Source organism: Sinocyclocheilus rhinocerous, unplaced genomic scaffold (genome assembly GCF_001515625.1).
Source record: "Sinocyclocheilus rhinocerous isolate Xijiao unplaced genomic scaffold, SAMN03320098_v1.1 scaffold612, whole genome shotgun sequence".
NCBI lineage: Eukaryota > Metazoa > Chordata > Actinopteri > Cypriniformes > Cyprinidae > Sinocyclocheilus > Sinocyclocheilus rhinocerous.
Genome location: NW_015625585.1, coordinates 419,549 through 446,735, shown reverse-complemented (window position 1 = coordinate 446,735; position 27,187 = coordinate 419,549). Strand labels below are relative to the sequence as shown.

Below are 27,187 nucleotides of genomic sequence, written 5' to 3'. Positions count from 1 at the left end.
CCTCCCCCCATCCATACCTCCCCCTCCCTTTTTTACTAATCCCATATAAGGCAAGCTATCCTGCGTATTGATCGCTTGATTACTCTTCATTATGATGACTCTGATGATCGCGGTGGGCCGCTGATCGATAGGCTTACACACATTCACCGAGTGGCTTACATCAGGTGATTATATCCTCATCTACATGCAGGTATATGCTGTTTGTGGAAAAGATACGGGCGATATAAGCGACCAGCCTACGGAGAAGTCATTGATATGTTATGGTGATTATTTAACGTGGCGGATTATACTGTGAATAAGCAACAAACACAACCTGGTTATCGCTACCCCTCAAAAGTTTCATTTGTTCTATTGCTAGTCTAGGGTATCCCCCCCCCCACAACCACCCATTCTGCCTTTCACTCCCTCTTTCCGACACACTGAATGCTGTCAGTAATAAAGCTACAATCTATGCCGCGCACTTACACTCCAGCTTATTGCCGACATAGATTTTTTAAATAGAAAAATCTATACGCTAAACATCGCAGTCAATACGGGAAAAATCGAAAGCTCAGTGCCTGATCCCCCCACCACCCCAACTCACATTTGCCCCAATCTTCCTGTCTCTATCTATCTATCCATCTATCTATTCTACTATATCCGAGGTGATATAGATCAATTATTGGTGAGCGTTTCATAAGAAAATAAGAAAAATACTCAATAATCATAAAAAAGAATACTTAACTGATTTGAAACATGCCTTAGGCCCAATAGCTATTTGATTAACCAAATATATAAAGCAATACACACGCATATTTTGTTTAAAAAAAAAAAACATTTTCCTGCAACACAACAGACTCACAATGGTTCCTTGAGCTTTATTGTCCCCAAGCACCCCCTCCATTTGACAGATGACATCCGCGTGTCCAACGAGCGAGAGGGGGGAACGGAAGGGAAAAAAAAGAAGAAGCGACAAGTTGTCCTTCACGAATCCCCCTCGCCTGAAAGGCCACGCGTTGCGAACCCCCCCATCCAAACTCCTTCCAGACAAAAGCAATTATTTCTTGTAGAATATAGTGTGTTTTGCGCGTCTATAGCGCGGAGAAGGAAGAAAGGTTTGCAGACTGAAACACAGTTCCCAAATATGACATTTCCATTTGGTTACATTCAATGGTCAGCTCATAGTCCACTAAAGTATATCCCTTAACACCAATAGGCATTACAATTGACATGTCATCATTAAAAAATGGGAGAAAAATCAAATGCATAAAAACACAAAAACTACTGCAAATGTATCATGCAAGACATAGTTAAAACAGTTTGAGCACCTGCTACAATGTATAAAGTGAAAACAAAATAAAGTCACTAATAAAATTATTTAACATCATGCAAAATTTTTGACAGGCATTAATATTATTGCTGGCATCAGTATCATTATTCAAGTTCCTGTTGTGATAAAAAAAAAAAAAAAGTAAAGAACTTGGCGATCAATAGAAATAATCATTACTCAGTGCACACATAAAAAGAAACTTCGTCCTGTGTGTGTCTGGGTGGGTGAACCAGACAGCGATAGTGAAAGAGTTCATGGTTAAATGGCAATGTCATGTTGACAAATGCGTTGGTTGAATTAAATTCTCTCTCATCAATAACAAGGCGCCCCAATCAATACCAGCTTACAATTATATCAACACCCACTCTTGCTGTAACAAACAGCTAATAACGTGGCTAGGACACATTCCCACTGTGGTGCAATATCATTCCTTCTCACAAACACTGACAGATACAAAAACGGATAGATTTCTCTTACTTTGTATACTCAATCTTTCTGCACGTTATGCATGCCTCTAAACACAAAAAAGCTTTAAAAAGATCTAAAAAATAATCAGCTTTTACTATACTCCATTGTTTGTTCAATTCCCGAACAATGGAGTTGGATGTGATTCAAGCTGGGGCTCACACACTTTCTCTCTTCAGCTGATCTAATGATCAGTGCTGACATATTGTCAATATCCAGCTCAAGTCTGCCAATACCCCTAATACAAATCCATCCTCTGCGCCATAGCTCTCTTTTAACACACACACAGGGTAAAAATTGCACGGTGCTAATGTTGTCTTCTCTTTATCACCAATCGACATCAGATCTTGTCTTATTGACAGATAGCCTGCTCATCAATGCAAGGGAATGTTGGGATTTGTAGTTCTTTATATGTCTTGTTTAATGGATTTAACATTTGTTTCTATTTCTTCATTGACAAAAAAGTATTTTCTTGCAACTTTAACATCTGGGATGAAGGGAGAAGAAAAAGATAATGAATTATCAATAGTTAATAGTTACTTTAAATGAATAATACCACAACAAATGTCCTTTTTAATCTCAGATACAGTCTAGGCTGCTTACATTCATTTGGCCTTTTTTTTGCTCTTCTTGCATAGCCTGCCAAACACTCTTACAATATTTCGATTTCACACATTTGCTTATGGCGGCTAAAAATCACAAACAAGATTTTTATTTCTTTTTTTTTTTTATTAATGCATCCTTTACAGGACCCGCCACAAAAAGTATTTTCCATTTCATACAGATTCAACCATCATTCCACGCTATGCTAGTTTTAACGCGATCAAAGACTTGGGAGACAGCAGCTGAAGATCCAGCAGTCAGTGCTGGTAAAAGACATCGACCCCCAAAGTGCTGGCGATGTGTCTCGCCCGCAGCGGCCTGCCGCGGCCTAATGCTATGACATGTAAGGGGCTATCAGTAGCGCGCAGACTAGCTTGAGAGGGGGAGCTGATTTTGCCCCGTCAGAGGCCTGCTGAATATGTGATCCGCCGTTACAGCGGAAGAGGATAAAGTCCCAATACCCCGTCTGTGATCTTTATGGGGTGCTGAGCGTCTGTGTAAGTGTGTGTGGCTACGCGGAGGCAAAAGGTAAAGAGTGTGTGGGGGTGAATAAGTGTGTGCTATGTTCACTGTTTGTACATTAAAAATAGGTGTTGTATTATGTATTGAATTTTTACAAATCCTAATTAAAAAATCACTATATAAAAATATGTATTATTTAATATAATAATTGTTTTTACTATATTTAATAATATTAATTAATGTGATATTTAATTAAAATATTTATTTTACAATTTTTAAAAGGTTAATATGGCATATACAAATATTTCCAAAGAGACTTTTGTTGACAAGCATAAGTAATAACTCATTTATGAACTATCCATTCAAGGTAATTCCAATAAGTTTTGAACTCCTTTTTTGTCTAACAATGACACACTTAACAGATTCCTCTCCTCTCTCTTCTCTCTCTCTCTCGGTCTCGCCTTGTGCATTGAGACTGTGTGTGGGTAGATTTAGAACCGAGATCAATAAGAAATGTAGAAATCAATGCACTTAGCACTAGGAAATCAATGGGCCCTAATCGGGATGCCGATGGCACAAGTCAAAACAATTAAGAGAGAAGAAAAATGTTTAACAACCTCTACTCTCTTGCTTACACAGTGAAGACGAGAGAGAGGGAGTGGGGGAAAAGGAGAACGAGGGGAGCAACGCCGATGAGATTAGAGCTGGGAATCAGGAAGTGTAGAGAAAAGGAGCGCTGAAAAGCCGAACATTGATAGAGGGAAGTGAGCGAGGAAAAGGGATGTATGGAGTCAATGAAACGAGTGGAAATTATGAAAAATTGAGGACGAAATCAGACATGTAATTATCCAGCAGAGAAGAAAAGACAGAAAAAGCGGACGGGAGAAGGGAAGGAAGGAATTATTTGACACAAATAATGAACGAGTGTCAGCGAGAGGACTCAATTATGGACGACGGCCAACCTAAATGGACCATCACACAACTTTAAATGGTGACTAAGCAAATTAGGGTGTCAAAGGTTAGCGGCCATGTTTTTAATGTGCGAATGTAGCAGTTGGTTCAACGGTCCCATCAGATGGCCGAACACAGGGGCGCTCATCCATGGTTAAGCATGTAAATCTAGCTGTCGATCAAAACAAGGCCCAATTACCAACGCACCTTGACCAAGTCGCATCCAGCCAATCGGAAGCAAAGTGAAGCGACGTCGGCTCACCCTATGAAAGCTACAGTGGCCCAGGTTGATGCAGAGCGGGTGGGTTGTGATTTGGGTTCGATCAATAGCCAAACCCCATGCTGACCTCTACCTCATTCTTAAGGCAAAGGGGGAAATCAATGCTATGACTCCTAACTAGTGTATGGATTGGTGAAGTGCCAACTAAGCAGTGACTTAGTGAATGTGACACTATACCTATTAACCTATTGATATGACACTTGGCAACATGAACAAACATGCACATGACACTACATATTCTCACACTCCATCCACATGAAGATACAGTAAACAAAAAATATGGGAAATAACTATGGGATTTATTATCAAGATTTTTTTTTATTTTAAAATGCATTTATTTGTAGCTTAAAAAGGTACGTCGTTGACGATAAATAAATTGCACAAACAAAAGAAAAAGAAGTGAGAGAAACAATACACAAGGCACGAGAGGACAAGCGCAGGGAGTGTGAGTGAGTGATAAGACGAGGGATAAAAAGAGGGGAAGAGGAAGCAAAGAAGGTTGTATCAAAGGAGGTTTTCAGCATTAGGGGCTCAAAGGCGAGGGGGGGGGTACCTCTGATATTTGGGATTAGAAAACGTGGTGAAGTAGGCAGGGATTAAGCAGTATATATATATATATATATATATATATATATATATATATATTAGTTAAATATAATGTTAAATATTATACACACATATGTGTATATACTGTACTATGTGCGTGTGCATATACTGTGTATATATATATATATATATTAAACACACATTTACCACTTTCAGCTGTTGAAAAAATACACTACGAGCCTTTTTGATGACAACAGAATGGTATTTAGGGGAGACATACATATTTTTTTCCCATCTCTATTTTATTGTGTTTAATATAAACAGGAATATTTAGAGGACAAACCTGCCTAGATTGAGGTGCAATTCATGATGTGACATTTACTGAACATCCTCACACAGGCTTCTACCTGGACATCTGTGTGTGTTTGTTTCTGCCTTCCCTCTCTTAATGTGCGTGCGTGTGTGTGTGTGTATTTTGGGGCCGTGGGGGTTGATGTTTAGGCACTCTTGAAGGTTAGGTTCAGTGTCAGTGGTCAAGGTCAGGTGTTAATTCATGAGAGCGAACGAGAGAAAAAGACACAGAGAGTGAAAATCTACTTAATCTAAAAGGACAATGGCAGAATCTGACCAAAACAACGAAAATGCACACGGCGAAACACCACAGACGACAACATCACGACTGTTAGGTGACGGGCCCCAATGCCAATCGTTTCTTCTTTCTTTCTCTCTATTTATCTCTTCCTTTCCTCCCCTTACCAGTTTGACCACAGGGGTCAGACTCTAGTGAATGAGGTCATTCGTCTGGGATGAAATTGACCTTCAACCCCTCAACTTGATCGCTTGCCCGCATTCTAACCACCTGGACAACCAACCAGCACAGAGCTCACGAAGCGTGCGTGTGTGTGCATGCGTATATGTGTTTGTCGCAAAACAATCAAATCATTTTACTCATAGAAAAACATAGATACATGTTCTCAAGCCTAAATATATATTGGCAATGGTAGACAATAATATCATAGCTTATTAAAAATTAACCATTAAGATACTATTTGTTTGGATTTATCAGATGTTTTAAAAAGTAATACAGCAAAGCCTTAATGCAACTCAAACACATGCATGCACACACACTTGATTTGGTCTGCAATAAAAGCACACACAATGAAGACGAAGCAAAGCATCGATGTTGGAGGTCAACTCCTCACTGACTCTCCTTATGATGGCACATCAAAAAGTCAATGATCAGCTCGAGAATCAAAGCTATTGATTACAAACAGAGCAAACATGACATCCACTGCAACCTACACACCGTTTCCAGTCCATGGTCCATGTGTCCGGCAAAATTAATTAAAAGTAAATCCAACCATGAAATATCCTTATTTAATATCTATCAAATGCATTATTTTGGAGGAACACAAATATTTTATATAAAAATATTTAATTGTATACATTTACTTTCATGGATTATTTTCTGTTTCTATTTTATATTCTACACTTATATAAGAAAATAAAAATATTATGTAGCCTGTATGTGGTACAATATTTTAAATAGCCATTTTTATTCAAAAATAGGTATCAATTATGAGCAGGTATGGATATTTACAGTATTCCAATAGAGCCTATATCTTTGGATTTCTAATATTATATATTATTTTGATGTGTATGCTGGGCTTGTTCTCCTTCACTAATGAAATAGAGCAATAAGGAAATTAGCCGATGACCGCTCTCGCGGCCGGCGCGTCTGGAGACTGACCAGCTGCCCTTTGACACTGAGGTCGTGAGCTAATGGGCTTTGCACATTGTGTGGACAAATTGTATTTTTAAGCGTTAATGTCAGGGTTGTTTTTCTCCTTTTTTTGTTTTGATCGTCAAAGACTTTTGGACCAAAAGTTGTTGTTTAAGTTGAAAGATCGATATTTTGCCGAGGTGAGCGAAATTTTCTAAAATATCAGGTAAAACAATGAACTTGCCCAGTCCTTCATGACAAAAAAAAATAAATAAGATTCACACCGATCTATCATTCCATTTAGTCATAAAATGCGAACAATATTCCAATATTAATATTTGTTCAATATCTGGATCTATTGAATATTAGGCTATTTTAAACGTATTAATCATGTAATTTATTATGCAATCATTCTGAGCGATGTTACTTATTTTACATTATTAATTAGAATAATAATGATCAAAATATTTTTTGTGGCATATGCATGCATATTATAATAAATAATTAAATTAATTCTATTTCAATCCTAAAACGCTACGTGAGACCACAAAAAATTATGTGCAAAGTAAATCACATGCCTGACCATTGCATAGTTTTTACATCTTCCATTTCGAGTTTTTACCAACACCTGAACGTTCAGGTGTCAAAATGGATTTCCTTTTAGTTGCTCGGTCATTTGATATGGGTACATTTATCATAAATCTAAAAAAAAAAACATTAAAATTAAACAAATGTATTCATATCAAGTTATTAAAACATGCACATGCATTACTAAAACGCTTAGCCGACGTACATACGTTTGTCTGTAACTAGCATGCATTTATTTAATGAATGCATATTTGCATTTTTTAAACTCAAATATCTAAATGTTCTTTTAATTCGTAAAAAAAACAAAAAAAACAAAAACGCAATATTAAAGATGCTTTCAGTTCCTAATCGAAATTTGACGACTGAAGTCAAAGGCATTATGAGACTAAAATTAATATTCACTTTTTTTTTTTACATAAATTTGCGTTCATTTTAAAATCAAGATTTTAATCTGTTCCTTATATTAAAGTATTATGCATAGCACGTTTGCATTTTGAATATGCAAAAATGCAAACACGTCAATGCATAATTAAACAATAAATGCAAATGCTGCCATATTACACATTTTAACCATTTAGCAATAAATGAATTAAATGTTATATCGTGAACGCCGCACATATAAGAGCAGTAAATATATTTTAAGCAATGCAAGAGTAATATAAACTAAATTTCTATTGTAAATTCGACGATCCATGCAGTTCTTTATACGAAAGGCACTGCACTAAATGCCACAACAGCCGAGTTAGTTCAATATACGATGAATTAATCAAATAAAACCTACAGCAAACATTAGATTAAACACTGGGATAATCGGACACCATTAAAATATATACTATGACAGAAACATACGACTACCTTTAAGTCTGTTCTGAAATAAACTATAGTGAACACAAGAAAAGTTTGCATATTGCATTTGCTTAAGATAAAGGTTACGAATAACAAAACACAACTATACACACACACATATAGGCTATAAAACAAATACACAAAAACACATACATATATGCGTGTGTGAATGTATTTCTTCTTTTGGCAGACAAGCAGTGGAAACGTCTTGCTAAATTTCATATTCATTTAACAACGGCAAATAAGCTAGTTAGTCTCTGAAAAAATTTAAAAAGGGTAAGACCAATCTTAAACTCATGCTTTTTTCTTTTTTTGTCATCAATTGTGTCTTTAGACTAACTTTACGATGAAACCCTTCAACGAAATGGTGTATGATGCCAAAAGGAAAAGAGAAAGAATGAGAGGGTGAGGAAAAAAGGTTGGGTATATCTTAACCTTGCTACGTAGGGTGAAGTAAGGTAAAAGTGGATTCTTTTCGACAAATTAAGATTTATAATATCTATAAACACAATGCTCAAATTTCAAAGATTTCCTTAATGCACAGCCCTATATAAATCATTTAATTATAGCTTAAATAATACTTCATCGTGAAGCCCATTTACGCGGCCAATACAGCTTGCTGAAGAAAGATAGACGGAGTTTAAACCTGGAAGATTTTCACTGAATCTTTGTTGTTGGTGTCATGATGTCTCTCTCTCCCTCTCTGTCTGTCTCACTCTCCGTCTCTCTAGATAGAGAGATACCATGCGCGCGCCGGGAGGAAGTGTCTCTCGCTCTCCTCTCGACCTGTCGATATCCCGATGGCAGTTCGCTCTTTATAAAAGTCACAATTCCATCCTTTTAATTGATTTCTCATAATTAACTCAGTGTTCATCGATTTCCACTCGACGGCGCATCGGCCTCTCTAACCGGGAACACACCGGTCGCGAACATAAGGCCTTATTATTTTCGCGTTAACTGAAGCCGAATAAATATTGACCACATTCAATATCAATTAAAGTCAAACGGTACTAAATAATCCCACTGTTTCTGCCACCGGGGTCCCATCGACAGGTGGATAGGTCGTCAAAATGGAGGGAAAACGTGTATTTTAAAACGGGATTATGCATTTTGGTCGTAGTTTTGCTTCCTATGTTCTGTCATTTGATAGATAGATTTACACACTTTTGTCTGACTAGCCATTTTCTATGTGGAAATAAAGTGCACCATGATACAGCCTAATAAATTTGTCACTGATGTAAGCAACATTGAGCATAAAATAATAAATAAATAAATAAAATAAAAAACCCGCCACTTGAAAACAAACTCATTTGAATAATTTGGTGAAGCCCTCTTCTCTAAATGTCAATGATTTGTTTTTCATTTCTGTGGACCTCTTAAATCCTATTAAGCATCATTTGAATTATTTCATTTGTTTTAAAAAAAGAAACCAGCTTCCTATTTAAGCTATTAAAAATATTGATCTGTGACCAGTGCCGGTAGTGTGAAAGATGGGAACATTTTCAGCAGCCAGTAGGTCCAAATTTCTAAATTGCATTTGTAAAAAGGAAAGAAGCACAGAATCCCAAGCCTTTGAAGAAAACCGGCTCTGAAATTCAAGAACAGAGAAAGACAGTGAGAGAGGAAAGCAAGGACAGGAGAAAGGTTTATCACAGCTTTATCAAACAGGCACCTGACAGGATAATGGTCACTAACTCAATGTGTAATTATCAGAGAGCGGGAGGGTCAATCCCGTACGTATGCATTTATATGAAAAAAAAGGTATAATTTATTTGCCAAAGATTATGTTTGCATGTGCATTTGAAAAAATCTGATTGATTAGTTTGATCAACAACAAAACATATAATACTATCATCACACTTCTCATTTTTACCATTGTATTTTCCTCCAAACAAATGCATTATGAAGGTAAGGCTTTTAAATATTAATATTAAGAAATGTACTTCTGAACAGTAAAAGGCAAAAGAGGCTGAATGCAGGAAGGCAACAGAGATGTAGAAATGCATGGAGGAAAGAAACAGTCAAAAAGAGGAGGGGAGTGAATAAAGGAGCTGAGAGGGAAAAAGTGAGGCGAACAGAGGAAGAAATAAGATGGTGTAAGAGTGGATCAGAGAAAGAGAGAGGGGCGAAAGAACACGGGTGGAGGGAGGGATGTAGAGGCCCCTTCTCTGTAGAATCAAACCCCTCATGAATTAAACGCTTTAAGGCTCTGAATAGGAGGCACGTGCAGGAGGGCCTCTGAGAATAAAAAACGCTCACCCCATCTGGCTCTTTCAGGGAGAAAGAGTGAACCAGAAAGAAAGAGAGAGATCAGAAGAAAGCGGAAGATCAATCAATGGGCATGACATGGCGAGAAACCGGAGGAACAACAACCGAGCGTGATATATTTGGGGGTTTGTATGCGCAAAAATACAGTGTTAACTAGATGAAATGTTTAATGTTATTAACAAGAGGACCCAAACTTGAACCCAAGCAGGCACACAAACAGTTGTCGTCACCAACCTTTAATCTGTGAGCGACCTTCAGACACTTTTTTTTCCTGTGTCCCTCACCTTCTCTCACTTTCCCTTGTACCCAGCATCTTGGCCGTTTCCATGACGACCGAGTAGATACTGATGGGGAAGAGGGGCACATTTGTGAGAGAGCCTGAGAGTTATTGAGGGTGGGACTCCACTTGATGGACATTGGCACATTTGAAATCCATCATTCATGACTTAATGGATGAGCTTTATAATTCTGCATGCACTGTATAACAATAGAAGCACAAGGTTATATTCATCTATAATACTCTAAAGAAACTTACACAGTATTATTAGATATAATGTTTGCCTCCATGAATTCAAAATTGATCATATTTACATTTTTAATACAATTGTCAGTGCACTCTGTTCCAAAGAAGAAGAAAAAACAAGAAAAAAAACACTGGCTTTGTATTTCATCAAAATGTTCAACAACTTTCCAGTGGAGAAAATCAAATCTCGCTTTAACTTTTTGTCATGTCAATATTTTTCTGCAATTTGGTGCATTCGCTGATATTAATACGGCCAAAAAGTAAGGTGACATTCTGATAGCTTGTAATGTAATTCATTGAGATCTTTATAAAAGTACAGACTACTTACAAAAAATGCATATAAATAGCATTTGTCACCATTTATATGCCTTATTAAGATATTTAAATGATGATCAAAGCTCATTAATTTTATTGTGGGAGGTAAAACATATAATGCAATGCAATAAAATGACAATTGAGAGATGTGCAAATAAATGTTCCTCAAAAGCCTAATGTATCATATTTGATTTTAACACGATTTTTCTAAAAAAAATAAAAATAAAAATAAATGATGTATGGAAATCAAGTAAACCTAAAGAGAATTATAGAGAATTATAGAATGATAAACATGGTCTTTTACTTGCTAAAAAAGTATAAACTATCAATCAGATGACAGAAGGTTTGTAGCAGATTATGTAGAACAGGTTTTTCAGCAAAGTTTTGATAATGTTGAAATCAAATATACAGTATGTTTCATTGGGTTAATTCCACTATTGTATGGTGCAGAGCTCTCAATGAAGAAAATGCAAGGAATTGGATACCTCAAATAACACTAATAATGCTTGCCAAGGCATTATTCGATCACAGATAGACTACTGCACCTCAAGTCCTCTCTGGTCCACCTGTATCTGCTACACACTCCTTCGAGCGCATCCAAAACGCTGCTGCCCGACTTGTACTTAACCTCTGGAAATTCTTTCAATTTCCGCCTTTGCTCTGCTCTCTACACTGGCTGCCAGTAACTGCACGAATTAAACCCAAGACACTGGTCCTAGCCTGCAATGCTGCCAATGGCCCATAGAACCATTACCTAAAATCCTTCATCAAACTCGTACACCCCTAGTCTGGTCACTGCAATCAGCCACTTCTGGTCGCTTAAATCCCCTCGACACGAAGACTTCCTGCTCATCCAAGGCCAGAATTTTCCATCCATTTCTATCCTGGTTCCTCATTGGAACAAACTCCAAATATCAGACCAGCTGACCGGTTAAAATCAAAGTGTTCAGATACACCTTGACACGTTTTAGCCTAACTCTATGAACACACACACACACACACACACACACTTGGCTTTATATGAAACACTTAAAAAACTTAATCAAGCCACTAAGATTTAGTGCAAATTGATATCGAGTAATCAAAATGTCTTGTGCATTGGTTTCTTACTGGATCTTTAGGCCAAAGCTTCATACACAGACTGCTGGAAATACAGCTTAAGATGGTGGCTGTGTTTTTCAACATGGCAACTAATTTCTAGCTTGTCATCTTTTACTAACTATGCGAGCTTCAAGCTGGTTATACCAGTTTAAGGTTGACTTTGGAAAATGGTGGTTATTCAACTAGCCAATGACCAGCTTAGACCATAATCCAGCTACAAAACACAAACTCAGTTTTTTTTTGTTGTCATCGATTGTCCAACATATATCTGCACGCGACTCGAAAGCTGACTAGAGTTCGAGTCGTTTTTAAGAGGAGAACGTCTGCTGACATCATGTAAACAAACATTTTATATAGGCTAATGTATATATTAACCTAAATATAAATCTAAACAGTATTTGTTTAGGTAAGAGCCTCATCCAAGTCCCTAACCAACCTATGAGATTATTTTCTTGCACCAAAATAATTTCCATTTTATTTTAATCCCTCTTGACTGGAATACTAGAGTAGAATAATTGCGGAATAACTTTTCAAGATTACATCTGGTCAATGAAGCCCCATTTGTGTGACAATCAGACATAAACGAGCATACGCATAAATATGTAACATTATCACCTGGTTGAAAGGATGAACTCCGAACTGAAGAAACCATTTGAACCAAATCTTGACCGTCAACTCGGCGTTCAGACAATTATCAACAAGAAATCACATAATTTGGGGAGTTTGGTCGCCATCTAGCGGACGTGAATCGTTCTCTACAAGAGTCAACATCTTGAACGGTCAGACTCACACAGAATAGCTTGTGGAGACTGTTGCGGTCTGAATTAAGGCTTGAATCCCCAACATGAAGTAAGAACAAATGTTTAGGGCGTCTTAAAAGTTGATTTCAGTATTATTAGTAACCGTAAAAGTTAGACAAAGTTAGTTAAAGTGCACATACATGGAAGCCCACGAACAGAAAAGTCCGTTGGCCTCAGAAAGTAACCATAGCAACAGTTAACCGCTCGAGAGCTCGTGTCAATATGATTTTCGTGTCAATATATTATAGATTTACATTTCACAAGTATATCTCAAAAAGTGTTCATACATATATAGGCCTAAAGAATATATACGAAAATTTGTATACACGAAAATTATGTGTAGGCCTACTTCGATCGTTCCTCAAATTCTTATAGTTTTGAAGAACAAAAGCTGATTTTAGCAACCTCAACTGATAGCAACTCATATGAGCCTTTGATATTATTATTAGAGGATTTAAACAGAAAAGTTGAACTCTTTATTTAAATTGGACTGCTCTGGGAATGAGCACCATTTTATGGAATAATCAAACCTCACGAAAATGAACCATGGTTTTATTGTACTAAAAATGTAGTAACCATGGTTTTTGGGTGGATTGATTACTATTTGTATAACCAGAATTCTACCACAAATACCATGTTTAAACTATGGTTAGTGTAGAAAAACCATGGTTAATTTGTGGTTCCATGTTTTGTTTTGTTTTTTTGTGATCATTAGTCAAATTCCCATTAGCGAAGCAGTTTTGAAGACCATAAGCTAATTTCAGCAACCTCAACTGATAGCAACTCACACAAGCCTTTGATATTATTATTATTAGAGGACTTACACACAAAAGTCACACTCTTCACAGATAGCACACGTACGTCTGCAAGATGTCTGTTAAAGATCGCTTCATCTGGAGAGCATCGGCTGTGTACAAACATCTGATAGACGTCTTTAAGATGTCAGTTTTACATACACTCTAAATCATAAACATCTTAAAGACATTTTCTAAACGTCTATTTGACATCTGATAGGAAACGTCCTATAGATGTATTGCAGACGAGCAAACACTCTAAAAAATACGTCTTGCAGATGAGGTCAAATAGACGTCTCCGTGATGTACTTGTGCTATCAGGGTTTATTTGAACTGGACTGCTCTGTTGTGGCAAAGAGCACCATTTTATGGAATATGTATAGTCTGTTATTGTGTGTATGAAGTAGAGATCAGTCAAAACACGGCGATAATGAACATGATTGCCATCCCCACCTGCACTCACACACCCAAACACAGAGCATGTCCACAATTACTCATCACCCAAACATTACTGGCCAGCCCGGTGACCCCGACGACCTAGGCGCCATGGCAACCCTGTGACCTATTCGGCAGTTGCCAAGGAGACAACCTTGAAGCACATCTGACCATTGCCCCCTCCCTTCCCCCTTTCTGCTGAGACGAGGCGAGCGATCGATATTCTATCACACAGAACAGTGGAGCGAGAGAGGGAGAGGGGGAAAGGGGGGGAGAGAGAGAGAGAGAGATTGGGGGTCTGCATTGAGCAGAAAGATTAAAGCAGGCAGGACAGCTGACAAGGGGAGTGCGTGTGTGTGTGTGTTTCATAATGAGGAGACATATTTCTGTTATTTTGGAGAGTTGGCTTCAAGGCATGTTTGTAATTCTGTTTTTAGAGGTGTGGTTTTGTGTGTGTGTGTGTGTGTATGTGTGTGTGTGTGTGTGTGTGTGTGTTTGTGAGCCCTCTTCATCATCAAAATGAAACAGCGGCTGAATGTAACCAGGGAATTCATCAAAGACTTTACTACAGCCCGTCTCCTCCTTTCTCTTTCATATGAATCCCCAAACTGTATATATATATATATACATATATAAGCTGTTATAGGCCCTTGGTCTCTATCAGTGTGTGCAGACAGTCTTTAAACGGGGTGACCCACACCTCTAGGTGATATGTCTGTGAAAAAGCAATTTTATTTTATTTATTTACAGGAAATTTTATCTCAAATTAAATTTATGACCACCTGATATTTTGAAAAGTTATTGAAAAACAACTTCCTCAAAATGATGAATGTTGCTAAAATATTAGGGAGTGATTTCGAGTGAGATGTGTTTAATGTGATTATTGTTGTGATATGATTTTGGGAGAAGCCACCTCTATAAATGTCACAGCGCCGAACTCATAAAAGCTATGAGGAAGAAGGTCATAAACCTGCGAGAGTGAATTAATGATAGTAAAACCATTAACAGACTTGCAGAGTTCACAAAAAAGCCATTACAGAGATAAAAGTTCTCACACTGGTCATGTTAATCGAGTGAGTAGTTGGGATATTTTTATTAGCTGACTGCAATTTACTGGCTGAATCGCACAAAGCCTATCAAGAATGTGCCTAGGTCATATTCCATATTTGAATAAAACAATAATATAAATAAATTAATAAATATAAAGTAAAATAATAAAAATATATAATAAATTCTAAGATATTATAAAATAATTTAATCAATTTTATTTTTTCAAATAATTTTCATAACATTAAATCACATTTCCTACCCCCAAACATACTGCATATATATATATATATATATTATATTATATATATATATATTTTTTTTCTTAATTTAATTTGTAAAGTATTATATCAGTATTTTACCAGTATCACAATTAACTGTCTGAATCACACAAAGCCTGTCAATAAAATAAAAATTAAATACATTTTATTTTATCAAATTATTTTCATAACATTTAATCAAATTTCTTAACCCCGATTTCTCATTAACATGCTGCAAAATGTATTTTATTTAAATTGTAAATTTATTATAACATATCAGTATTAAAAGTAGTATATCATGGCAGTATTATTGTACATTATTATAGTTTTAATAATAAAAAATAACATTGTGTCCGGACAGGATGATTCATTACCTTAATACAGAAATTATTAAACAATGACAATCACTCAGAATAATGTGAATTACAAACTGAAAAGACATCTGGATGCATTCTGGATGATATTCAACTACACCAAAACATGAAATTCACTCCTGTAAAATGATTTCTTGATATTAATAAATTAAAAGTGTTGATTTTGAGCTCAAACACCTGTGAGTGACGTGTGAATGCATGTCCTGAAATTGCAGTAGATTTAAAAATTACACAAAATATTTCATTTGATTTCATGCCAGACATCAGACACAAAAACAAACTGACGCCAAGCTGAGAAAAGAGAGATCCTTCCTTTTTATTTCATTTTTTGCTGTTGTTTCACATATTGGTACATTGCTTCTATTCCATTTTTTTCTGCACTTATTTAAACAATGAAATCAGAGCGAAATCTCTTTTTCCTAGGACACAGAAAGATTGTAATTTCTCTTTTTTTTAACAGGGGAAGAGGGGACACGGGGGCGGATAGAGGAGGGCGGCTTCTTCACATCGTTCACGAACAGACAAACAGACGGGGACAGAGAGACGGACAGAAGGAGCAAGAGCTGGGAGGGAGAGAGAGGGGAGTGCAGGATAAAAGGGGAGGGAGAGGAGGAGTGAGAGAGTGAGAGAGAGAGAGAGAGAGAGAGAGAGAAGGGTGGCAGTGTGCTTTGTCATGCCTGAGAAAAATGAAACCAAGCAGCTCTCAGACACACTTCTAACATAAAAAGGTATCGAACAAAAAAAGCTATGAATGATTAATAAAAACAACACTCAAAAACAACAATGACATAGAAAGGAAAAATGCTGAGAAAGAGAGACTGGCGGGAGTTGGCAGGTACCGGATCGGGGTGAGGAAGGCTGTTTTCCTCTTTTTCCCCAGTAGAGGGCGAGAGCCTTAATGAATTATGATCATAAGGTTATTTGTATTTTTTGATGGTAAAGATGGAGAGGGATGTAGAACAGTAATCTAGCGTGGCAGTGTTTGTACAGGAGTCCCTGTCGACCGTGAAAGAGTCTGAATGCAGCTGCTGGGTTTGGACAGACGTGATGCGTGACATCCATTACAAAAGCCGCGCGTTTGTGTGTTTAACAGTATTAGTAAACCTCTATCATACTGGCAGATTCAGCTGTAGTCTTTGGGCAGAAACAAAAAAAAACCTCTGTGATTGGTCCTCTCATCTTCTTATTTATATTTCAGTCAAAGGAAGGAGTAACATGGTTGTTTCTGTATTGGTGTTTTTATAGTGGAGGGAGGAATGGGTAGAATGTGAAAAAGAGAGAGAGAGACAGAAAGAGATGAAGAAAGAGAGAGTGAGGGAATGAGGGAGAATCGATGAGTGAAGGATCTGACAATTCAGTAGTATGTCTCCTTTTCAACCCAACCTGAAGTAAAACAGAGAGAGAGAGAGAGAGAGAGAGAGGCTAAAAGTTAATTCAAATTCAGCATCAACAACATGAATATTAACACTACTTCTTGGTAGGTGATTAAATATTCACAATATTTATATGAGGAACATTGTGAGCATTACTAATAGCACTTTCATTTTTGCAGTGCTTCCTCACCACTTGTATGGCAAAAAAAAAAAAACATTTTAATGAATCAGTTCAAACGGTCAGCTTCAATGAATTGATTCAAAACTTGATTCATTTGCATCATGAACTCTATACTGTTCACATAAGTGTCCGTGTGGCATTTTTCATGCAATAAAACATTTGATTAAAAATACATGTATGTGAGTTTTGCTTTTTATTGCAATGAATTGTTTTTGAAGCATATAAATATAAATGGTTTAATATAATTTTTCCTTTTGGTTAATTTAGCGAGAAACAGTTTTTAAAAAAAATCCTTGATTTATTTTACCTAGATATTTACTGTATTTTAGTTTGGGGTCAAATAGTTTAAAATAAATGAAGAGATTTATTCAGCAAGGATGTATTAAATTAATCAAAACTGACAGTAAAGACATTAATAATGCTGCAAAAAATTTTTACAAATTAAACACTGTTCTTTTAAAATTTTTATACTCATCAAATCCTGAAAAAAAATGATCATGGTTTCCACAAAAATATTAGGCCGCAAAACTGTTTTGAACATTGATAATAAATTAGTTGATTAAAAAATGTTTCGTTAGCACCAAATTAGTATATTAGTATGATTTGCATTTATATTAAATTGTGTACATTATTAAAATGTAACAATATTACTGTTTTTACTGGATTTTATATCAAATAAATGGTGCCCTGTTGAGCAGAAGAAACTTCAAAAACATAAAAAATAAAAAAAAACTTACTGACCACAAACATTTGAATGATACTATAAATGGCTATAAAAAAAGTCATGGAAAAATATGTATATATATTTAGAGAATAATTCAAGCTCTGTACCTCCTGGGTTTCGGCGCAGGATAAGTTTTCGGATCTCATCATAAACAAAAATTAAGAAGCTGTAAGGGAACGCACAGAACCACCAACTGGGCCTGAGAGAAGAATGGAGAGGGGGAAAAATAAAGAGAATTTCAGATTAGCTCAATTGTTGTTTCCTCAGCTAGTGCTATGATAATGCAGATATCTAATTTGCTTTGTAGTGTTCAATCAGGAGCTTTTTATGCAGGTAACACTCACTTGAGAGGATACATCCTGAGGGCCACATCCATGCCGGGGCAGTAAGACAGGAAGGCAGCAAGAGCCGTCTCCTCAAACAGGCCAAAGATCAGGATTTTATTCCTACAAAGAACAAACACAATCACTTAACTCAGCCTGTTTGGCCCAGTCGCTACAAACCCCAAGCTTCCCATTTGATCGAACTACTAAATCCAGCAAGTGCACAATCTTAGTTTTAATATCTGTTGGTTAATGGGATATCGTGAGCGATACTAACTTCATGCCCTGCTGGAACACAGAGTTGCGGCGAGTCTTGCAGATGATGACGTCGGCCCACTGCACCACCACGATACTGACGAAGAAGGCCGTGTGACAGGTGAACTCCACAATCTTCCTCTGCTCATACGTCTGACAGAAAGACATTTATCATTACACACTCTCACATTCTCTACATTCACATACACTGCTGTTTAAAAGGTTGGAATCGGTAAGATTTTGACATTTTTTGAAAGAAATTATTGCAAGGATGCAATAAATTGATAAAAAGTCAATACATTTAAAAAGTTGCAAATAAATGCTGTTCTTTTGAATTTTCCATTCATCAAACAATCCTGAAAAAATTGCATCATGTTTTCCGCAAAAATATTAAGCAACACAATAACAGTTTTCAACATTTATAATAATAATGATTTGGTTTCATGAGTTTAAAATTTAGTGTATTAGAATGATTTCTGAAGGATCACATGACACTGAAATAAATTACATTTTAAAATATATTTAAATACAAAATATAATTTTTATCAATGGTTTGATTTTTTATTTTTTTTGTTAAAGCTTTTTAAAATGGTTGTTAAAGTCTTAGTAATTTTGTTTGTTTTGTGCCATTTTTATTAGTTTTAGTTAAAAAATTTTTTTTTTTTTTTTCAGTTTTACTCTTAGTTATTTTAGTACAGCAAATTAAACTAAATGAAAACGGGAACTAAATGAAATATGTTTTTATACTTTATTTCAGTTAACATTTACTTTATTTCAAGTAACAAAACCATTTTTTATGGTTTTAGTTTTAGTTTTTTAATTAACTATAATAACCCTGGTTTAGATATCTCTATTGTTCATTTCTGAACTTTCCTACATTGTCAAACACTTGTGAAATATCTCTCCAAATGTGTTTGAACAACAATCTATAGATGCATCCTTATTAATAAACCTTGATTCTGCATCTTCTGCATCACACTTCCTCTCTTCAAAATCATATTGCTATATTGTTTTGATTTCTTGTACTGCGTCAAAACCGGAATAGTAATAGCTAAGATGAAAGCCGATAGCCAGTGACAGACCAACACTAAAAATATGATTAGCTCTTAGTATTTTTTTTGTTTTGATAAGCCTGTTTAAAACAGTAAAGTTGGTGTTTTTGTACGTCTCTTTATAGATGCATCTCCTTAATGAATACATGGAAATGCAGACAAGAGCATCTACCAAATACTTAAAGGTCAAACCTGTTCTATTAAATATGTGTAATCTGATTTACCCATTGCTGTCCATAACTGTCCTCCAGGTCATTGTTAGAGCGATCATCCCAGTTTAGCCGGATGCCCACCAACACACTGGGAAGCCAGCCGTTCTCAGCCAGAATCACGAAATAACTGAAAAATCCTCCCAGGGCCTGAATCATACCTACATATTTAAAAAAGGGAGACGGGACGTCACTTTTATTCAGCTCATTTCGGGTCAGTAGACCAGTTGGTCTCTTTCAACAGCAGTTCAATCAAACCAAAACTGAACTAAAAGACATTTTTCAGTTCAGTTCACTAACCGATCTGTCCATAGGCGATGCTGATGAGACGCTCGTTCACCAGCTTGTCCCTGTGGGGGTTACGAGGCTGGCGCTTCATGATGTCACTCTCTGCTGCTTCATAAGCCAATGAGATTGCAGGGACCTGAGATGGAAAGCAGTGATTGGTTAATGTTACGAGGAAGTGTATTTCAGAAAAAAGTAAGTATGATCACTAGAAGAGAACAGTTCTTATTACAATCACCAATATGTTCATTGTTGAAATAAAGAGATTAGATGCGTGTGTCTCTCACCATGTCAGTGCCCAGGTCAATGCAGAGGATGGTGATGGTACCCAGAGGAAGAGGAATGTTGACCAAGATGAAGAACAGGAAGGGAGTGATCTCAGGGATGTTGCTGGTCAGTGTGTAAGCGATGGACTTCTTCAGGTTATCAAAGATCAGACGACCTGAGAGAGAGAGAGAGAGAGAGAGAGAGAGAGAGAGAGACGGATTGTTCACCCAAAAATGAAAATTGTGTCCTCATTTACTCACCCTCATGTTACTCCAAACCTGTATGTATTTCTTTCTTCCAGGGGCAGAGGGATATTGACGAAGATGAAGAACAGGAAGGGAGTGATCTCAGGGATGTTGCTGGTCAGTGTGTAGGCGATGGACTTCTTCAGGTTATCAAAGATCAGACGACCTGAGAGAGAGAGAGAGAGAGAGAGAGAGAGAGAGAGAGAGAAAGAGAGAGAGAGAGAAAATAGAAACATAGACGTCATCATTACCTGAGTCAAAGTATTTTCTCTCATTCATCTAGACTGTGTTTCTGTGTTTGTCAAGACAAATTGCTTATGCTGCCTGGAAAATCTCTAAATTGTGTTTATTCTCTGGTTTAAATATTATCTACCTTTAATCACTGTTGTTGTCATTTTTTTATTAAAGCATTAAAAAAAAACATCTCTTCCGTGAGCATAAAAAAAAAACATTTTCTATGCTCTCAGTATCCCTTCTTCCCTTCCTGTCCTAGCTTTTACTACACTGAACAAAATTATAAACGCAACACTTTTGTTTTTGCCCCCATTTTTCATGAGCTGAACTCAAAGATCTAAGACTTTTTCTATGTACACAAAAGGCCTATTTCTCTCAAATATTGTTCACAAATCTGTCTATATACATTGAACAAAATTATAAACGCAACACTTGTTTTTGCCCCCATTTTTCATGAGCTGAACTCAAAGATCTAAGACTTTTTCTATGTACACAAATGGCCTATTTCTCTCAAATATTGTTCACAAATCTGTCTAAATCTGTGTTAGTGAGCACTTCTCCTTTGCCGAGATAATCCATCCACCTCACAGGTGTGGCATATCAAGATGCTGATTAGACAGCATTATTATTGCACAGGTGTGCCTTAGGCTCACATTTTAGAGTGGCCTTTTATTGTGGGCAGCTTAAGGCACACCTGTGCAATAATCATGTTGTCTAATCAGCATCTTGATATGCCTCACCTGTGAGGTGGATGGATTATCTTGGCAAAGGAGAAGTGCTCACTAACACAGATTTAGACAGATTTGTGAACAATATTTGAGAGAAATAGGCCTTTTGTGTACATAGAAAAAGTCTTAGATCTTTGAGTTCAGCTCATGAAAAATGGGGGCAAAAACAAAAGTGTTGCGTTTATAATTTTGTTCAGTGTATTTTAAACGATGACAGAAATCTCGTGTAACTGGCACTTCTCGTGTTCATTACCATCTTATGTTGAATTGCTTGTTGCTTTGTCACTTTGGATAAAAGCGTCTGCCAAATGAATAGATGTAAATGTAAATACATGTAAAAAACTTTAACAAGGCTGAGATACATGAGGGCAAGGGAAGTATGACACAAACAGCATAAAACAATTACAAAATAAAAGACATGGAAACATGAACAAGACAAAACCCAAACACCACATTACAGCACCTGTATAATTAAATATTGAATATAATTATAGGCTGTAAAACCATATGGTTGTATTCAATAAATGGTCATAGTGAATTAATTAATATATTTTGAGATTATATTTCAAAATCCAAAAATATGTTTTTTTTTCTTCAAAAAGTTACTATACAATGACGCGCTCATTTTTGTTTATTAATTGGTTTAAATGTTACCTACTTTTCCTTTCTGTAGTATTGTTGTAGTATAGCTTTCATTAAAAAGCTATACTACAACAATACTATAAAATACTATATTAAAAAACAAAAATATGATTAATTAAAAAAATACAAACCAAATTAATTAAAATTAAGTTTGACTTTTTATTTATAATATTTTTGTTTACTATTATCAGAATTTTACTTCAGATATTTTGACACATTTTAAATATAACCACAAGTCATATGGTTATAGTTAATAAATGTTTAACTTGAATTAATACATATTTCAAAATTTAAAAACAATATGCTTTTTTTCAAAAAGTTATCATAGAAAGACACTTTCAGTTGTGTTTATTTTTTGCTACCTAGTTTTCTTCACTGTTGTTGTCATTTTGTTTAATTTTTTCTTATTAAAGCATTAAACTATATTAAACGATATTATACTATAATAAAACTATAAGATGTTTTATTAATATTATTTACTGTTGTTTTGCATCATATTTTTGTTGATTTTAATGATCTGAAACAGTTTTAAAAGCGATAGTTTTTAACACGTTTATTTTTTATGTTACGTTACGTAACGTAACGTAACATAACTCATATGTTATGTTATGTTATGTTATGTTATGTTATGAATGTTTATATGGACCCCAGGTACACTAGCAAAAACTAGATTTGTGGAATCTAATGGAGCTCCAATAAAAGAAGAAATGATGAAAAATATAGATCAAAATCCGGGTCATAGACAAAAACAATTTCCTCATGTGAGCTGCCTTCGTTGGATTTCTTTCTATCTTTCTCATATCCTCTCTCTCTTACCTTCCTCAACTCCAGTAACGATGGATGCAAAGTTGTCGTCCAGCAGAATCATGTCTGCAGCCTGCTTGGAGACGTCTGAGCCAGAGATCCCCATAGCAACACCGATGTCTGCCTTCTTCAGAGCGGGCGAGTCGTTCACTCCATCACCAGTCACCGCCACAATGGCCCCCTAAACGACACAGACAGAGAGGGTGTGTACAAATATAAGTCAGTTGTTTCCCTTGATATTGTAATAATGATTAATAATGAACTACAGTTAAGATTTAAATCCTTTTTGTGTGTTATTTAGGTGTGCACCTGTCTCTGGCAGCCCTCCACGATGATGAGTTTCTGTTGGGGAGAGGTCCTGGCGAACACAATCTCTGTGTGATTCTTCAGCACATCATCCATCTGGTCCTGCGTGAGGTCCTTCAGATCTGAGCCGTGGATCACACAGGCTTTAGCATCCCTGACAACACACACACACACACGAAGAATAGCAAATGAAGACTTGCTCTCCAGTAGTCAAAATCAGACTAAATGTGCAGCTGCTGTTACTGGATAAAAAAAGAGCAAGAATTATTACAAATGACATTGTAATAAAATAATTATTACTATTACAAATATATTTCACATTATCCAGCATTCAGTCTTTTTTTGCATGACTTTCCCTGCAGATAGATACTGTACCTACACGGGGCAAAATCATGTTTCTATATCGATGGACATTCAGAAATAGCTATTTCTGCATAAAAAAATTGCACATATTTTGCTATATTACAGTACACTCCAAAAGGGGGGTTTCACAGTGAAGCCATTCAATAAACATTTGTGGCTCCTTAAAGAACCTTTCATTGAACAGTCTTTAAAAAAAACATTTATTCTTATTGTGAAGAACGTTTTAAAAATCGAAAGAAACGTTTTCCGCTATAAAGAATCTTTTGTGCATTAAAAAGGTTCCATGGATGTTAATGGTTCTTCACGGGACCATCAATGCCAATATTGATGGTTCAACTTTTATTTTTAAAAGTGTAGATGTTTTACCAGTGACCTACTTTTGAAGTTATTATAGGAATTATTGTAATATTATATAAGTGGTATAGACATTTTTGATTCAAACCAGCATGATTCAATTTACACATGTTCCTGGATCAAGATCCTTTGTCATTCCTAGAAACAATATTCCTATCAAGCAATCATACACCATATCCTAATCCTAGCCTACTGCTAAAAGCAAATGATTGGTGGAGAATAATGCTGTTAAAGCTTAATCCCAGCCAAGTAATCCGATCGGTTGATAGGAATGCTATTCCAGCACTAAAAAACATGCTGATCCAGGAAAACATCCTTGAGAAAATCATGAACGTTAAGCACAGACCTCCTAAACGTGCGTGTTTTCAATTTTTGACATTTTTATTCAAAGTTTAGCAAACAGTATACAGGAAATTATGGGGAGAAGGAAGTAAAACAGGATTGTGGAGTTTATTTCTTAACCCTGTAGAGCCTGACAAATGAAAAATCATCTGTTGCATGTTTTTTGTTGAATTTCATATTTGATACACCAGGATTTTATGGCTCATAAAACATCCCAATTTTATTCAGAGGCCCAAACTGAGGAAAAATATGCAATTCGGTGCATCTGCTGATATTAATACGGCCAAAAAGTAAGATGAAATTCTAGTGTTGTAATATAAATCAATGAGATCTTTATAACAGTATAGCAGACTGCTTACATAAAACATATATAAATATCAGTTGTCACTCTGTATCTCCCAATAAAATGTGTTGACATCAAATGCTTGGTTTTATAATCAAAGCTCTTTAGTTTTCATTTAAAACATATAATGCAATACAATGATGACTGAGACAAACATTACTCAAAAGCCTTTAAAAAGCCATATTTGAACATAATTTTTCTAATAAATAGTGTTCATCTTGAAATATGACTAAAAATATAAAAGTTATTATTATGTTTACTTTATAAAAATCTTATTTCACAGCAAAAAGACAAGTAAACCATGACCTGAAGGCGGACGATTTTACAATTATAATAAAAGGCATTTTACATACTAAAAAAGTCTAAACTATCAATCAGATGGCATATGCAGTAGTCTGTGTACAACAGTTTGGATCATGTTGATAATTTAGAGGCCTCTGAAAAAGGCTTTATAGGGTTTAAAGGGATAGTGTCAATGGTCCATTTGAGAGATAGGTGGCGGTAATGCACTTATAAATCTGCAATCCACGATAAAGCAAGAAGAAGAAGACGTGTCACGCGCCGACTGTCGAGGACGCGCTCAGGACAGTTCAGACATTGCAGTGCATCAGAGGTAAAAAACAATATAAATACTGTTGCATAAATAGATAGTTCACCCAAAAGCATCCATGATGTAGGTGACTTTGTTTCTTCAGTAGAACACAAACTATTTTTAACTCAAACCGTTGCAGTCTGTCAGTCTTATAATGGAAGTGAATGGGAATCAAGGCTTTGAGAGTAAATAAAAACATACACAAACAAAACCAAATTAAACCCTGCGGCTCGTGACGATACATTGATGTGTAAAGACACGAAACGATCGGTCTGTGCAAGAAACTGAACAGTATTTACATTGTTTTTTACCTCTGACGCACTGCAATGTCCGAACTGTCCTGAGCGCGTCCTTGACAGCCGGCACGTGGCGCGTCTTCTTCTTCTTCTTCGTGCTTTACGCTGGATCGCAGACTTATAAGTGCATTACCACCACCTATCTCTCAAAGTTTGTGTTCTACTGAAGAAACAAAGTCACCTACATCTTGGATGCCCTGGGGGTAAGCAAATAAACATAAAATTTTCATTTTTGGGTGAACTATCCCTTTAAGTTGTCTGTGTGTTTTTATTCTCTACCTGGGGTTGACCTGGCTGATGGGAATATTAAGGCGAGCGGCGATGTCCTCCACGGTCTCGTTACCCTCAGAGATGATCCCCACACCTTTAGCGATGGCCTTGGCCGTGATGGGATGGTCTCCGGTCACCATGATGACTTTGATACCAGCTGAACGGCATTTGCCCACAGCGTCGGGGACGGCAGCTCGGGGAGGGTCAATCATGGACATCAGACCCACAAAGCACAGGTTGTCTGTCTGGAAGTTAATGTCGTCGGTGTCAAAGGCGAATCCTTTGGGGTACTTGTCCTCGGGCATGAACAAGTGGCAGAAACCTGGATGGAAGGAGGAAAAATGACTGTCAGAATGGATTTATTCTACAGTTTTGAGGTTTTTCATGTGCCTTGGATTTATATTCATGTTTGTGCTTTTTAAAAGGATTTTTAAGAGCTTTGTGAAGAAGTATCAGGAAACAGAAGAGCACATGCACATCCAACACTGTGGTTTGATTTTGAAATCCCACGTCACATCTCTCTATTTCTCACCCAGCACTCTTTCTCCCAGTCCTCCGAGCTCCAGGTAGGCGTTCTGGAAGGCCTCCTTCAATTCCTCATCCATGGGCTGCTCTTTGCCCTGCTGCAGGATGGTGGAGCAGCGGTCCAGGATGCGCTCTGGCGCCCCCTTCATCACCAGCAGGTAATGGCTATCGTTACCCTCATCTGACTCGTGCACTGACAGCTGGTGTGAAAACACATCCAAGCACATGAAAATAAGCGTTAATGAGAACAGAATAATCTGTTAAATGTGAATCAAGATTAGCATGTTTAAATCATTCATAAGAATTAAAAGAAAAATCTTAGAAGAATGGCATTGTCTAATGAGGGACTAAACAAGTCTGTACATTTCTTTAGACAAAATTACACATAATCAATTTAAGAAATTAAAATGATTCAAGTATTTTAGTTATTAACAAAAATGTATAAGTATTTCATAACATTTTCACTATTTGTAGAATACATTTCATTTTTTTATTTTAAGTAATTTTTAGTTGATATAAAATATTTGGGAAGTAGGAAAGTTGTGTCTTGTGGTGTGACGATAATCCATCTAGAACCATTTGATACAATATTTGGTTAATTAATACATGGAATCAACATGGGGAAATATATATATATATATATATATATATATATATATATATATATGAAAATAATATAAATTTATAAAAAATAATATAATAAAAATAATAAATAAGACTGACTACATGGAATATTTAAAATATGTACAGTATATATATATATATATATATATATATATACTCT

At 36.2% G+C, this 27,187-nt stretch overlaps 2 protein-coding genes across 3 annotated transcripts in view; both read right to left on the bottom strand.

The window, feature by feature from the left end:
- The window catches only part of LOC107753802 (POU domain, class 2, transcription factor 2-like), a 72,066-nt gene extending 59,410 nt beyond the window's left edge, over positions 1–12,656 (bottom strand). Inside the window, exon 1 of the mRNA XM_016570049.1 lies at positions 12,596–12,656. Coding sequence (XP_016425535.1) covers positions 12,596–12,632 — 37 coding nt within the window. The 5' untranslated portion in view covers positions 12,633–12,656. The remainder of the gene's footprint in view (positions 1–12,595) is intronic.
- A 3,489-nt stretch (positions 12,657–16,145) lies between these two features.
- Positions 16,146–27,187, bottom strand: part of LOC107753791 (sodium/potassium-transporting ATPase subunit alpha-3-like) — a 51,273-nt gene continuing 40,231 nt past the window's right edge. The window contains exons 11-22 of one of the 2 annotated variants that reach the window (XM_016570036.1): positions 26,411–26,603; positions 25,888–26,200; positions 23,322–23,472; positions 23,025–23,193; positions 20,673–20,770; positions 20,380–20,436; positions 20,108–20,231; positions 19,823–19,968; positions 18,569–18,699; positions 18,313–18,414; positions 18,076–18,167; positions 16,146–17,073 (exon numbers count right to left, since the gene is read on the bottom strand). In XM_016570036.1, the coding sequence (XP_016425522.1) occupies positions 17,045–17,073; positions 18,076–18,167; positions 18,313–18,414; positions 18,569–18,699; positions 19,823–19,968; positions 20,108–20,231; positions 20,380–20,436; positions 20,673–20,770; positions 23,025–23,193; positions 23,322–23,472; positions 25,888–26,200; positions 26,411–26,603 (1,605 nt within the window). In that variant the 3' untranslated portion in view covers positions 16,146–17,044. Of the gene's footprint in view, positions 17,074–18,075; positions 18,168–18,312; positions 18,415–18,568; positions 18,700–19,822; positions 19,969–20,107; positions 20,232–20,379; positions 20,535–20,672; positions 20,771–23,024; positions 23,194–23,321; positions 23,473–25,887; positions 26,201–26,410; positions 26,604–27,187 lie in introns of both variants that reach the window. The other variant, XM_016570027.1, reaches the window with a different exon arrangement.